This window comes from Myxine glutinosa, chromosome 11, assembly GCF_964187855.1.
Source record: "Myxine glutinosa chromosome 11, kmMyxGlut1.1, whole genome shotgun sequence".
Taxonomy (NCBI): Eukaryota; Metazoa; Chordata; class Myxini; order Myxiniformes; family Myxinidae; genus Myxine; species Myxine glutinosa.
In genome coordinates, this window is record NC_136271.1 from 51,947,207 (window position 1) to 51,961,007 (window position 13,801).

The 13,801-nt window shown below is 45.1% G+C and overlaps 1 protein-coding gene across 3 annotated transcripts in view; it reads right to left on the reverse strand.

Moving 5' to 3' along the window:
* Positions 1 to 13,801, reverse strand: part of LOC137436665 (laminin subunit alpha-1-like) — a 296,063-nt gene that overhangs the window by 43,203 nt on the left and 239,059 nt on the right. For all 3 annotated transcript variants that reach the window (XR_013624965.1, XM_078786676.1, XM_078786677.1), the window contains exons 46-50: positions 9,826 to 9,959; positions 7,877 to 8,033; positions 7,369 to 7,493; positions 3,823 to 3,982; positions 3,097 to 3,241 (exon numbers count right to left, since the gene is read on the reverse strand). Coding sequence is in view for 2 of the 3 variants with exons in the window: in XM_078786676.1 (XP_078642802.1) it covers positions 3,097 to 3,241; positions 3,823 to 3,982; positions 7,369 to 7,493; positions 7,877 to 8,033; positions 9,826 to 9,959 (721 nt within the window). In the remaining variant the exon portion in view is untranslated. The remainder of the gene's footprint in view (positions 1 to 3,096; positions 3,242 to 3,822; positions 3,983 to 7,368; positions 7,494 to 7,876; positions 8,034 to 9,825; positions 9,960 to 13,801) is intronic.

A 13,801-nucleotide genomic window follows, 5' to 3' on the forward strand; every position in this document is an offset into this window, starting at 1 on the left:
AATGCCAAACAGGAAATTAGAGCTGTCTCCCTCGACATATCACGTGCCTTCGACACGGTCTGGCACCCCGCTCTGCTCACCAAACTCTCCTCCTTTGGTATCCATGGAAATCTCCACGCATGGCTGGCGGACTTCCTCTCTAGTCGTCGTCAACGTGTGGCCCTGAATGGGTTTCTCTCATCTCCTCTTCCTGTTCAGGCTGGAGTTCCCCAAGGCAGTGTTCTGGGCCCCGTGCTTTTCTGGTCTTCATCAATGATCTCTCTGACTCTCTCGAAAATCCTCTCTATCTCTTTGCTGATGACTCCACTCTCTGCCGCTCCATTCCTCTTCCCTCAGATCGGCAGTCTGCTGCCTCCTCACTCTCTGAAGACCTGGACAAAATCACAGACTGGTCAAACAAGTGGAACATGTCTTTCAATCCTGACAAATCTCACACTCTTACTATGTCTCTCCGAAAAGATCGACTGGACAACCCTCCCATCTACTTTCTCAACAATCCTCTCCAAGAAGTTCTGTCGCTCAAGATTTTGGGTCTCACTATCTGCCATGATCTTTCTTGGGAAAACCACATTTCCAAGCTGGCCTCCAAAGCCAGTCGCCGACTGGGCATCCTCCGTCGTGCGAAGTCCTTCCTCGGCACACCTGAGCTCCTCACCACATACAAGGCTTTCATCCGCAGCTCAATGGAATACTGTTCTCCCCTATGGGCCGGTGCTCCTGCCTCACACCTAGCTCGGCTTCACGCTGTTGAAACCAAAGCTTTCAGAATTATTGGAATCTCCCGCGATGAAGCTATCTCTGAGGGCCTTTCACTCACTCACCGCAGGCAGGTAGGTGGTCTTTCTGTTTTCTACCGACTCCTCTCCGGCCTTGCACCCCCAGCTCTCTCTGTGCTCTGTCCCCCAAATATTCCTACAGGTCGCACAAGATCTGCCAGCAACCCTCTGATGGTTAAACTGCCGAAATCTCGGCTCTCCGCTCACCTTCACTCTTTCATTCCTCTTTTCTCCCGCCTCTGGAACAAACTCCCTCACTCCCTTCAATCCCACTCCTCCCTCCAGGTCTTTAAAACAGCTGTTCACCACCATCTCTTATCTTCCCCCATCAAAAACCCTGATCTTTTCTACCCCCGCTAATTCACCCCAGATCCACCTTGTTTGAAATTCCAACTTCTTTCCTGGAAGTCCTGGCAGTGTCCATATGTTTTATACCTCTCCCACTGCCCCCTTCCCACGCCCCCCCCCCCCCCCCAAAGCCCTCGCCCTCTCTCAGATCTCTCGATGTCTCCATGTCTCTCGGTCCCTGCTCTCAAATGTTGTGTTTGTGTCCTTCCCCCTCTCTCCCCATCTTGTCTACCGCTCCCTATGTTATATGTTTTATGTGTCGGTTTGTCTTTCTGTGTGATTAATGTTCGCTCTTTCACGAGCCTCGATCTTGTATACAAAAAAAAAAAAAAAAAAAAAAAAAAAAAAAAATTCAAATGTGAGGTGTGCACAGAGGGAGCTGCAGATGGAGGAAATGTTGAGTTGGATCTTGGAGACGGCGTGAAGCTGGAAGGTGTGAAAACATTTTGCTTCCTCGGAGACATGCTGAATGGAGAAGGTGGATCAGACTCAGCAACGGTTGCTGGAGTGAGGTGTGCATGGAAGAAGTTTCGGGAACTGAGTGGCGTGCTGATGAGGAGGGGCGTGTCGTTGAAGCTGAAGGGAAAGGTGTATGCTGCATGTGTGAGAAGTGTTATGATTTATGGGAGCGAGACATGGGTAATGAACGTAGAGCAGCAACGAAGGCTGGAAAGGGTGGAAATGCGAATGGTTCGTTGGATGTGCAGAGTATCGTTGAGAGAGAGGAAGACAAATGATGAATTGCGAAAGATGATGGGAATAGAGCCTGTGATTGATGCTGTGAAGAGGAACAGGTTGAGATGGTTTGGTCATGCATTGAGGAAGGATGAAAGTGACTGGTTGAAGAGTGATGGAAATGAATGTAGAAGGAAGTAGAGGACGGGGAAGACCGAGAAAGACTTGGCTAAAGATGGTGGAAGAAGAAATGCGGGCAAGGGGGTTAACAAGGAGAGATGCAGAAAATAGGGCAAAATGGAGAAGATTGTCATGGGGACCGCCAGGCTAACCCCCGCTCTAGCAGGGAAAATGGCCTTAAAATGCCTGTTGTGTTGTTGTATTCTTCTCCATTGAGAGATGGGGCCAAAAACGATATATAGCACGATATTTCAAAAATTCATTGGGCCCGATATGTTCCACTGGATCAGACATTGCGTGGCGGAGGTATGTGCTCTACCAAGTGCCCTTCTAGTTTGCTAGTGCAATGTGGGCATTGTTGTTTCTCACGTCATATTTTAATCCCGTTAGTTGTTATCTCCATATGTGGGTTGCAGAAGGTGCAACGGAGCCCTCCCAGGTGTCAAAATATCCACCTATGTGTGTGTGTGTGTGTGTGTGTGTGTTTGTGTGTGTGTGTGTGTGTGTACACTGTCATGCCTTTCTGTGTACAACTGCTCTGACACGAGTTTTTTTTACATCCCAAAAGGAGATGACTGGAACTTTCTGTTTCTACTCCACAAAACCTGCATTTGTCCGGTTGGCTCAATCCCGCCATTTTCTTAAAGCCATTAGTGTAGTGTCCCTGGTCTTGGGCATTCATGATGACTCGTTCTCCATCCCAATTAATTTGACATCTTCTTAGCCATTCCAATGAGCCTTCCTTGTCGATCCCTGGTGTGTCGAGCTCTTTTTGAATCTTCCTGCTCTTTTGATATCCACCCATTTGTCAGAGTATATTTGCTGATATTTCTTTGTAGTTTTCCTTTTTATTCTTTGCGATCAGTGGGGCTGCATTTGTTTCTGTTTCGTTTTCCTGTGTAGTATCCTGCACATGCACCTGTTTTTGGAAGTTTGTTGCTAAATGGATTAAGGACACCTTTTCTGATTTGTTGTTTGCTTCCACGTTGTCCCCGTTGTGGTGCTTACAAGGACATTTAATAATGCACCAAATGTCAATCGATGCCACTTGCAGGAATAACTTGTTCAAACTTTCAGTAATATTTTAATCAGCAATAAGTAAATCAGGTGAACATACCTTTTTGACGAATAAGCAATTGGATTTTTAGGAAACCTTTTTTCATGTAATTAAATGTTGACGTCAAGCGTTGAGCGGTGCCATCTTTATCAGTGTAAACCACGGTGATGGTACCATTGTCCAATTGCAGGCTCACAAATCTGTCCTTTGAGACAAAGAAACAAAACATTAATTAGGGTGATCAAAATTGAATGAAAATAAATACAAAACCATAAAATTAACTCAGTACAGTATATCACAATATTATTCGTTAGCATATAAAGCCTGGTGTTGGCTTAGCGGTTACGGTGCCGGCTTGGGATCCTAGGATCCTGGGTTCGAATCTCGGTCGATCACTGAATTAACGCCAGGGGGGTTGACTCAGCCTGTCATCCTTCCGAGGTCGGCAAATTGAGTACCAGCTTGCTGGGATGAATGATCCCGGTGTGTACCCCGGTTTAGAATAGGTACACCGTATCCCTGCGCATCGTAAGAGGCGACTAAGGGTTGGCGTTAGGAAGGGCATCTGGCCATAAAAACATTGCCTCAAAAATGGAACCATGATTGTCATGGGGCCCGCAAGGCTAACCCCCACTCTAGCGGGGAAAATGGCCTTAAAACGATCATTCATTCATTCATTCATATAAAGCCAAGAAACTAAGTCGTTTCAATATCATCTGAAACTGATTTGAGATTGCCGATGAAGCTATTGATGAAGTTTTCTATCTCAGAGCTCTGTAAACTCACCGACTTTTCCTCCGCAACGTACATTAACAGGCCATTGGCAACATAGGTGGATATATCAAAACTTATATCATGGATTTCCAGATCACGTTCCTTGGGAATCACTTCGACAAAAGAACCATCTCCTTGAAAATGCACTTCTTCTTGTGAACCCGCCTGCTTGCTGAGTTAGACACAGGGCGGGGAATACACACGATGATTTACAAAATTGACAACACACACAATTAGCGTATTCTACAGCTCCGCAATGCAATGCAATGTTTTGCTGCCAATAACATGTTATTGATTACTGAGTTTTAAAATAATTTATTTCAAGTTATTCAGTTCTCCCTTAATAGATTAAGCGTTGATACCGAAGGTACAATATATTGTTACGAATTTGGGTTGAGGAATATCTAGAGCCAGGTAGATCTGAATAGGTATCTTGCTTCGTCTGTTGGGATAGCGAATCTACCTGTAATAAGTTATGTGTGTTAGGCGGTTTGTCGGGGTAAGTGTATACCTGTGAACATACAAGGATGTTCTGGTGTTAAATAGTTGTAGGCATTAATATAAGACCCCTGCGTGTTAGACCTGGTGATCAAACCTGTGTCCCTTATGGCAACGCATTCTCATATAAACACTTAGATAGGTCCTTAGTGCACACATCAATTAGTTCCCCTCCCCTACAACAATGACCATGGAAGAAAACGGGCAGGAAGCCAGATCGGGGCACTGCCGCATGGGCCGCAGCCAGCTACACCTCCAGCTAGCCGAGCACGAGCCTCATGGCAGGCTCTAGCCACGCCCAGGGAACAGGTGATTGGTTGGCACGGGAAGCACTTGGCCAATGAAAGGACACCAGCGGGGTGAGAAGATTCTAGAAGACGAGGGTCGCAGGCTGGTTGGAGAAAGAAAGGCCTGACGTCACAGGGCGAGCAGTAAAACTGCCGGCTCGCCGGCATTGCGCTCTCTGCTCTTCTCTGCTGGCCTGTGCTGATTCGTTTCCTTCCTTCCTCCCGCGCTCTCTCCGTTCCTGTCTCTCTTTGTGCCTCGTGTTGGAGATCGGCCTCGTGCTGGAGACCGGCCTCGTGTTGGAGATCGGCTTCGCGTGGAGATCGCTAGCCCTGCGTTGGTGCGGTGCACGGTGTGGTACTTGGTCTTTGGAGCTTGGAGCGAGGCGTGCCACTGAACAGACAAGGCCGGGGTGAGCGGGTCACTCGAGGCCTGGTGGCGCACGAGCGGGGCCGGACGGAGCCGCGTTGGACGACGGACACAAAGACTACAGACAGATAAGCTCGCATCACATTTCACAAGTACACGACGGACGGTTATTTTATTAATTCATTCATTCCCTCGTCTCGACGTCTTCCTCGACAAGAAGGTGAAGATCGCCGAAATGCAGTTTGGATTTATGCCAGGAAGAGGAACGACAAATGCGCTCTTTATTGTGAGACAGTTGCAGGAGAAGTACATGGAGAAGAGGAAGAAGTTGTTTCTTGGGTTTGTTGATCTGGAGAAAGCATTCGATAGGGTTCCACGCGAAGTATTGACATGGGCATTGAGGAAGTTAGGAGTGGAGGAATGGTTGATCAGAGTAGTGATGGCAATGTACAAAAGAGCGCGCACAGCTGTAAGGACGAAGGACGGGAACAGTGGTGAGTTTGAGGTGAAGGTGGGAGTGCATCAGGGGTCGGTACTAAGTCCACTACTATTTGTAGCTGTGATGGAGGTGCTGGCTCAGAACGTAAAGGAGGGTTTACCGTGGGAGTTGTTGTATGCAGATGATCTGGTGTTGATTGCGGAAAGTATGGATGGACTGAAGGAAAAGATGAACAAGTGGAAGGAATGTATGGAGACAAAAGGTCTGAAGGTGAATATCGGAAAGACAAAGGTGATGGCAAGTGGTAAAGCATGTGGTGAGATGGAAAGAACTGGGAAGTGGCCATGTGCTGTGTGCAGGAAGGGTGTCGGAGTGAACTCCATTCAATGTACATTGTGCGCTGAGTGGGTTCATCAAAAATGTAGTGGTCTGAGAGGGTCATTAACCAGTGTGGCAGCTACATTCAAATGTAAGGTGTGCACAGAGGGAGCTGCAGATGGAGGAAATGTTGAGTTGGATCTTGGAGACGGCATGAAGCTGGAAGGTGTGAAAACATTTTGCTACCTCGGAGACATGCTGAATGGAGAAGGTGGATCAGACTCGGCAACGGTTGCTAGAGTGAGATGTGCATGGAATAAGTTTCGGGAAGTGAGTGGCGTGCTGATGAGGGGAGTGTCGTTGAAGCTGAAGGGAAAGGTGTATGCTGCATGTGTGAGAAGTGTTATGTTTTATGGGAGCGAGACATGGGTAATGAACGTAGAGCAGCAACGAAGGCTGGAAAGGGTGGAAATGCGAATGGTTCGGTGGATGTGCGGAGTATCGTTGAGAGAGAGGAAGACAAATGATGAATTGCGAAAGATGATGGGAATAAAGCCTGTGATTGATGCTGTGAAGAGGAACAGGTTGAGATGGTTTGGTCATGTGTTGAGGAAGGATGAAAGTGACTGGTTGAGAAGAGTGATGGAAATGAATGTCGAAGGAAGTAGAGGACAGGGAAGACCGAGAAAGACTTGGCTAAAGATGGTGGAAGAAGAAATGCGGGCAAGGGGGTTAACAAGGAGAGATGCAGAAAATAGGGCAAAATGGAGAAGATTGTCATGGGGATCGCAAGGCTAACCCCTGCTCTAGCAGGGAAAATGGCCTTAAAATGCATGTTGTTGTTGTTGTTGTTGTTGTTGTTGTTGTATTCCCTCGTCTCGTATCCGAAGTGTGAGTGGGGACGTACCAATTTAGAATTAGATTTTATCATCGTGTTTCCCTGTCCTGATCTTTATTTCGAATAAACCCTTGTATTATTTTCCATTTCCTTTTAAACCCGTTCTCGTTTGAGTTTATCACTTTCCAGGTTGAAGACGCTGGCGCGCGCGAGCCGGGAGGTAAGCGCTTCCGCTTCTTCTCCTTCATTCTTTCGCCCGTGCTTTTATAGCCGAATCTGTGTTTGATCGTCGCCTCCATTAAAGTCCGTTTGGGTCATCCAAGAGCCCTGGTATTAACCGAAGGGATCGCGCGACAATATGCTCGTACATGTCACCACTGCCTTCATGGTCAATAAGGAAGTTGATTTCAGCATTAATGGTCAGTATTGAGATACTTCACATCGTCATGGGTTATGCTGCTGCTATTTCCCCCCCCTGTTTCTTCTACTCCTTGTTTAACGCAAATTGACTTTTAGGTTTACTTCAAGGTAGTAGAAGTCCCAGAAACCATGCCAAGCTTGCCAATGAAGCTATTGATGAAGCTTTATCACTGCATGTGATATATCAAATTCCCTTGTCAATCTTAATTTATTGCTCCTCAATGAGTGATTTTAATCTGCATTTAAAAAAGGACTTGAAAATGAGGTCATTTGACCCTTATTCAATCAAATAAAGTGACGGTTGGTTGAGGGTAACTATCTACGGTTTTTAGTTCTTCCCAAGTATTTATTTTAACATAAATGAACAGTTTAAAGATCTAGTATCACTCACCTTACTGCTGTTCCGTTACACACACCTTCCATGTGATGAAAGTTCCAAGCAGAAAAATAATCTCCATTGAACATGACATTTCTTATACTCCCATCGAATGTGAAATACTGTAAAGTTTCTGGAAGCTGCCATTTGGGGGAGAGAAATAAGGAAGAGAGAAAGGGAAAGAGGAGAGAGAGCGAGGGTTAGAAGGAAAATACAGACGAATTACCAAAATGAACTTGCATGCGATATAACAAAATTTGTAGAAACCATCTACATATTATATACACAAAATGGCTGTATTTGAACCCCTCATCCCCATACAATCCCCATAGATTCCACTTGTCAGCCCTCCCTTTTGGCCATTTCCATCTGAACCATCCTCTATCTTCCTCCCACACACTTCCCTATTCTTCTATTGTCTTCATTTTGTTAATTACATTTATTACAATTAGAACCCCCACCCACACTCTCCCTTGGCAATAGATAAAAACATGCAGTACTGAAATAAATCATCAATATTTACCTGTATTGATTTGTTAATGCCTCCAATAAACATACGAGACAATTTCGTGATGTCCAAAGCGATCGCCGTTGCAGGTGAGTATCTCGTTTCAGCTTTTGAAGATGGAGGATCCAAGTCATCAATTGTTTGCACAGTCAAACTCCCTTTGTTCAATTCCCTGTACCCAGGAAAAAGACATGCATGTTTTATGTGCTACATTCAAGATACTACATAACTTAAACAATACCCCAGATTAATGTTAACCAGTTGTGGGATTGTGAAGAACATGGATGAGCTAGGGAAGGATGGAAAGATGAGAAGGTGGTAGGAGCAAGACCAGAAGTGAGGTGATCAAAAACTGAGAACCCGGCTGGCTGTGGCCCACTGCTGAGATAACAATACACAAAGCGCCTTTGACTTGATCTCTAATGGGAAGCAGCTGAACCAGTCCATTGGAAGCAGGTGAACCAGTATAGAATGGGAACCCATACTCCATGATACTTTGGGTGAAGGCCTTATGTAATGAGCCCTGGGTGGCAGAGAGGGGACTTAGCTCTGTGTAGCATATCGAGGCATGCGTGAGCCTTTGGTCTGAGAAAGTCCATGGGGTGGTGGATAACATCGTTTGAGAGAGACGAAGTCTGCTCTCACCTGTTTCTTACAAAATTAGCATCATAGATCCTGTAATTAATTTTGGTTGGATCCACCTTTCCTCTTTTTGACTAATCCCAAATGCCATAAACCTATGTCATACACAGTGCAATATATATATTATAGAGGTATAGGAGGAGGTATATATATATATATATATATATATGACATGATATTAAATAGTGCAGGCAGTCTGAATGGGCGAGATGAACTATTTGTCTGTGCATCGCACTTTGACTGCAAATGGATCCCAGCAAGAAGAGGAAAGCGACTTGTGTGACCACTGACAGTTTTCACGGGAGTGCCAAAGTCATGCATGAAGCAGTCAATTACCTCCCCCAGGCCAACAACGATGACTTCTGCTGCTGCTCGTGAACAACTTTGCAGAAAACATCTCGGCAACAATGATAAGATTAGTACTTTTGAAAAGTTCGCAGAGGACATTGGCAGACGTTTTTCGGATTTCAGTTTTTCGGATTTATTGCATAAAGCGCAATGGAGATGATCCTTCCATGTTCATGGTGGACGACATTGGAATGGAAGAAGAGAGGTCCATTTTCTCTCTTTCAAGAGAGTACAGTCACCCTTTGGATTCCTGTGATTGATGAAGGTAGAGAAGTATGGTTATGACATTTCGAAGTAAAACTTCAAACTGTAGACCAACAGCCTTCTGCACAGATGGTCTCAGATGGAGGAGGTCCTCAATGTTATCAACAATCATGAAGCCACGAATACCAAATCCAAATCCATCCAGAGGTGTAGGAGTGTCGATGTAACACACAGACAGACAGATCCACATTTACTGTATAGATTTTATAGACTAGTGGGGTACCCGTGGGAAACCCACGGGCATAGACGTGTATGGCAATTAGACATTTTGAGTTTGATGCTGCACGAAGAGTTTTACAAAATGGGTAAAACCCTCACTCTCCTCCCCCCACCTCACTCTCCTCTCCAACAATCACTCTTTTTCCCTCCTCACCTCTCTCTACCCCTCTCACTATTCTCTCCCACCCCTCACTCCGCCCCTTTCTCCACTCCTCACTCCTGTCCCCTTCACCCATTACTTCTCTCATCTCCCCTCAATCCTCTCCCCCCACACCACTCCATCCATCACTCATCTCCTCTCCTTTCTCCACTCTCACTCTATCCTCACTATCCTCTCACTCATCCTCTCCTTCCCTCCTTACCTCTCCTTGCGCCTCACTGCTGTCATCTCCCCCTCACTCCTCTCATCACCTCCAAACTCCCTCACTCCTCTCTCCCCCCAAAAAGGTAGGAAAAAACAATAATAAATAAACGAGTTGAATATGTCTTGCCTGCTGATGGTGACCAGGTACCAGGTATCTTTATTTAGAGGTAGCCTGGGATATTGCACTTCACCGTCACCGGATCCCAAGTTCCACATAAAGTTCACAATACCATCACGCATCTCCAATGCCATGTAATCTGACTGGCAGACCAAAACACTAGTGTTAGCACAAACAGATTTCACAAAATCAGTCAACACTATTATTTAATCCTGAGCTAATGTTATATTGGCTCTTCATTCATTGAGTCTAATACTTCATTCACAAATGTCATGCTTTACAAGAGCACTATATAAACAGATCAGAAAGTATTCACACCCTTTGACTTTCACATTTTGTAGTGTTACAGCCTGAATTAAAAATAGATTAAATTTAGATTTTTTTTTGTTACTGATCTACACATACCCCACTATAATGTCAAAGTGGAATTTTTGTTTTTATAATTTTTTTACAAAAAAAAAAAAAAAGAAAAGCTGAAATGTCTCGAGTCAATAAGTATTCAACCCCTTTGCTGTGACGCTCCAAATTGAGCTCAGGTGCTTTCATAGGTGTGTAGTGATGGCAGGGAGTACGGGGCGACTGCCCCTAGCGCGACCGTGGATTAGGCGCTAAATGACACCTCCAAAACACGTTTTCATACTCCATTTGGTTGGACATCATATAAATTATAATACAACTTGAACTTGTGAGAGCACGAGATGTAACTTTCAGAACCATGTTTTACATTATAAACTCTCTGCTATATGCCAATGTGTCATGTCAACGTTTACCAACACTTTCCATCTGGTTTAACATTTTTCGTAATTATTAATCAACTCCGCACAGTAAATAAATCCGTGCTAGTAATTATAGGGCTGCCAGCTGCGCATATCTCTTCTTATATTGTCTAACGAGGATTAATATGCATTCTCTAATACTAGGGCATGCCCGTACTATATATATGCCCGTACTATATATCTATCTAAAATTATATCCCCCCCCTCTATTTACATGAAATGGTTTGGTCCATTCGCAACGCCAAAGCGAACGGCGAACGGCTTGCGAGTACAGTGACAATCCCCCCCCTCTATTTACATGAAATGGTTTCGTCCATTCGCAACGACCACAGAACCCCCCCCCCTCTATTTACATGGAATGGTTTGGTCCATTCGCAACGCCGGCACACGCGATCGTTCGCTGCTCTCTGATTGGTTGAATCGTTTTTTGGACATAGCTCGGTAAGTAATTGTCCGATTAATATGAAACCTTGAAAAGGCACATCCTCGGGTCCCCAGCAATATACCTGGCAAGTTAAAAGTATATCCGACCCGTGGTTGTCGAGAAACAGCGGTCACAGACAAACAAACGTACAGACAGACAGAGATTACTGGAATTATAGATAGATGGAGATTGCCCATAGGCCGAAGGGGTGGAGGTGTCATAAGTGTTGGGCATTTGTTTCGTCATGACATAATTACGTGTGATCAGATCCAAATGTCGTGCGCACCTCTGCAACACCGTACGAGCCCAATTAGTGATGGCCAGAATCATGTGACAAGTTAATTCTTTAACTTTCTTGTCCCTCTCTCTTTTCCTTTTGACATCTTGGATTGGAATCCCCATGTCACTTTAATTTCACCCGCTTTATAATGTGTGTGGCCATCTGAGGATAATTGTAATCAGTGGTATTTCTTAAAATTTTTCTCTCTTTCACAGGTAGGTTTTCCTTAACCCCAGCCCACGTGTACACACGAGATACGGCATGACATATATGACGTGTGATGTCCGACATGGACAGGCGTGAGGGAAAAAAGTGCAGAAGGCGCCGGCACTTGAGGGGTCTGGACAGAAGGGTAAATGTGATGAGAGGCCTGGCCTCAGTGAGTGTGTTGGGCTGGCAGGATGGCCAAGAGGTACACAAACTCACCTTTAAGCTGTCTGGCCTGGGTTTGAATCCTGACATAGTTATAAACTGTCATCCCGGTGTTTTTCACTGGCATGATGATTCATCAATGTGTGTGCCGTCCCTCAAGGCACATGACAGCACGCCCGGAGTTTGCAAAAAGGCATGTCAACACTGTGAGACAAGAGGAAAAAGATTCTGTGATCCGATGAGACGAAAATTGAACTCTTTGGTCTGAATGGAAAACGCTATGTCTGGTGGAAACGGAGCACAGCTCATCACCCATCTAACACCATCACTATCATGAAGCATAGTGGTTGCAGCATCATGTATGGGGATGCTTTTCAGCAGCAATGACTGGAAGACTTGTAAGGATAGAGGGAACAATGAATGGAGCCAAATACAGGCAAATCCTTGAGGAGAACCTGCTTCAGATTGCAAAAGACCTTAGACTGCGGCGAAGATTTACGTTCCACCAGAACAATGACCACAAGCATACAGCCAAAGCAACACTGGAATGACTTCAGAACAAGAACGTGAAAGTTCTTGAGTGGCCCAGCCAAAGTCCAGACTTGAATCCCATTGAGAATCTATGGAAAGACTTGAAAATTGCTGTTCACCGACATTTCCCATCCATCTTGGCAGAGCTTGAGCAAATCTGCAAGGAAGAATGGGAGAAACTCCCCAAATCCAGATGTGGAAAGCTGATACAGACATACCCAAGAAGACTCGAAGGTGTAATCGCTGCCAAAGGCACTTCTATGAAATATTGCCTCAGGGGGTTGAATACTTATGTAAATTAGATATTTCTGTATTTCATTTTTCATTGTGTTGTAAAATTTCTAAAAAACAAAAAATTCCACTTTGACATGATGGGGTATTATGTGTAGATCAGTGAAAAAACAAATCCACAAGCCTAGACCATGTAGAGGAAACCTCACCCCCTCCCCAAGCTCACACACTGATCAAAGAAAGAAAGGGAACGCTTTCTTGTTTGGGACAATCTTGTGAACATTAATCTCTTTGGGATGCACTATTTTGTACGTTAAACTCTTTATGACACAGATAACTTTAAAGTCGTGATTGCAGAGAGAACATCCAACCTTCAGCAGGATGCAGGAATGGAGCCTCCGAGAGTTTCTGAGAGTGTTGTGCGCAGTCACGCTCCACATCAAGATTGTAGAATAAAATCAATCTCCACAAATATAAATATAGTACGAGCTTGTGCTTATAATGATAGTCTGACTTTATGCCTGGGTAGTGTGGCCTGTTGGCCGTCTCCTGCCCCCAAGGGGTTTCTGTTGCTAATTGTTTGGGGAGACCTCTCCTTTGGTGTTGTACTTCTTGTCGCTATCACGTGATACGTGTGCAATGGGTTCTAGTGATAGGGTTGCAGAGCAGGCTGGATAAATAGAATACTGTAGCGGTTACCGGTAGCATGACACAATTACCTTGCACCGGCCGATGACGCAACCAGCGAGCGGTCACGTGTCCGGACTCGCCCGGGCGTGTTGAGACTTGCCTTTACCGGGCGAACGCTTGCCTTGCATACCACGCCCCGTTGAGAGGCGTGGCTTATCTATTTGCATACCACGCCCCGCCTGAGAGGCGTGGCTTTTGTGTGTTGAGTTTCTGATATATATTGCCGCCCGTTCGATGGGCTGATTCAGTGCTTTGGAGTTCGTTTGAGTGAGCTGGGAATAAATAGCTCAGAGAAACCTAATTCCTGGCGTCGTCCATTTTGTCCGAATTTATCGTGCGAGCACAGCTCCCACAATACTGTACTTTCATCCCTGCATCTGTCTTTCCTTGGATCTGGATCTCATCGATGGCAGAGTTGTTTTGCCTTGTTTGCTTTTTCATTGATCTCTGGTGAAATGAAACCTTAAGGGACCTTTCACGGCGCAAAGGTTTTGTTCCCGCTTAAAGTTTCTCTCCATTTTTTGTTTTGTTCACAAAATGATGTCTGAACACAAAATTTAGTTTTCCAGTGTTGAGTCAGATTAACTGTTAAACTGGTATCTAAACTGTTGCGAGATATGGATTCATCCCCCAAAAACGTAAAATTTCCCAATAGGGTCTTCCTTTCAGTGGGAGTTGTTG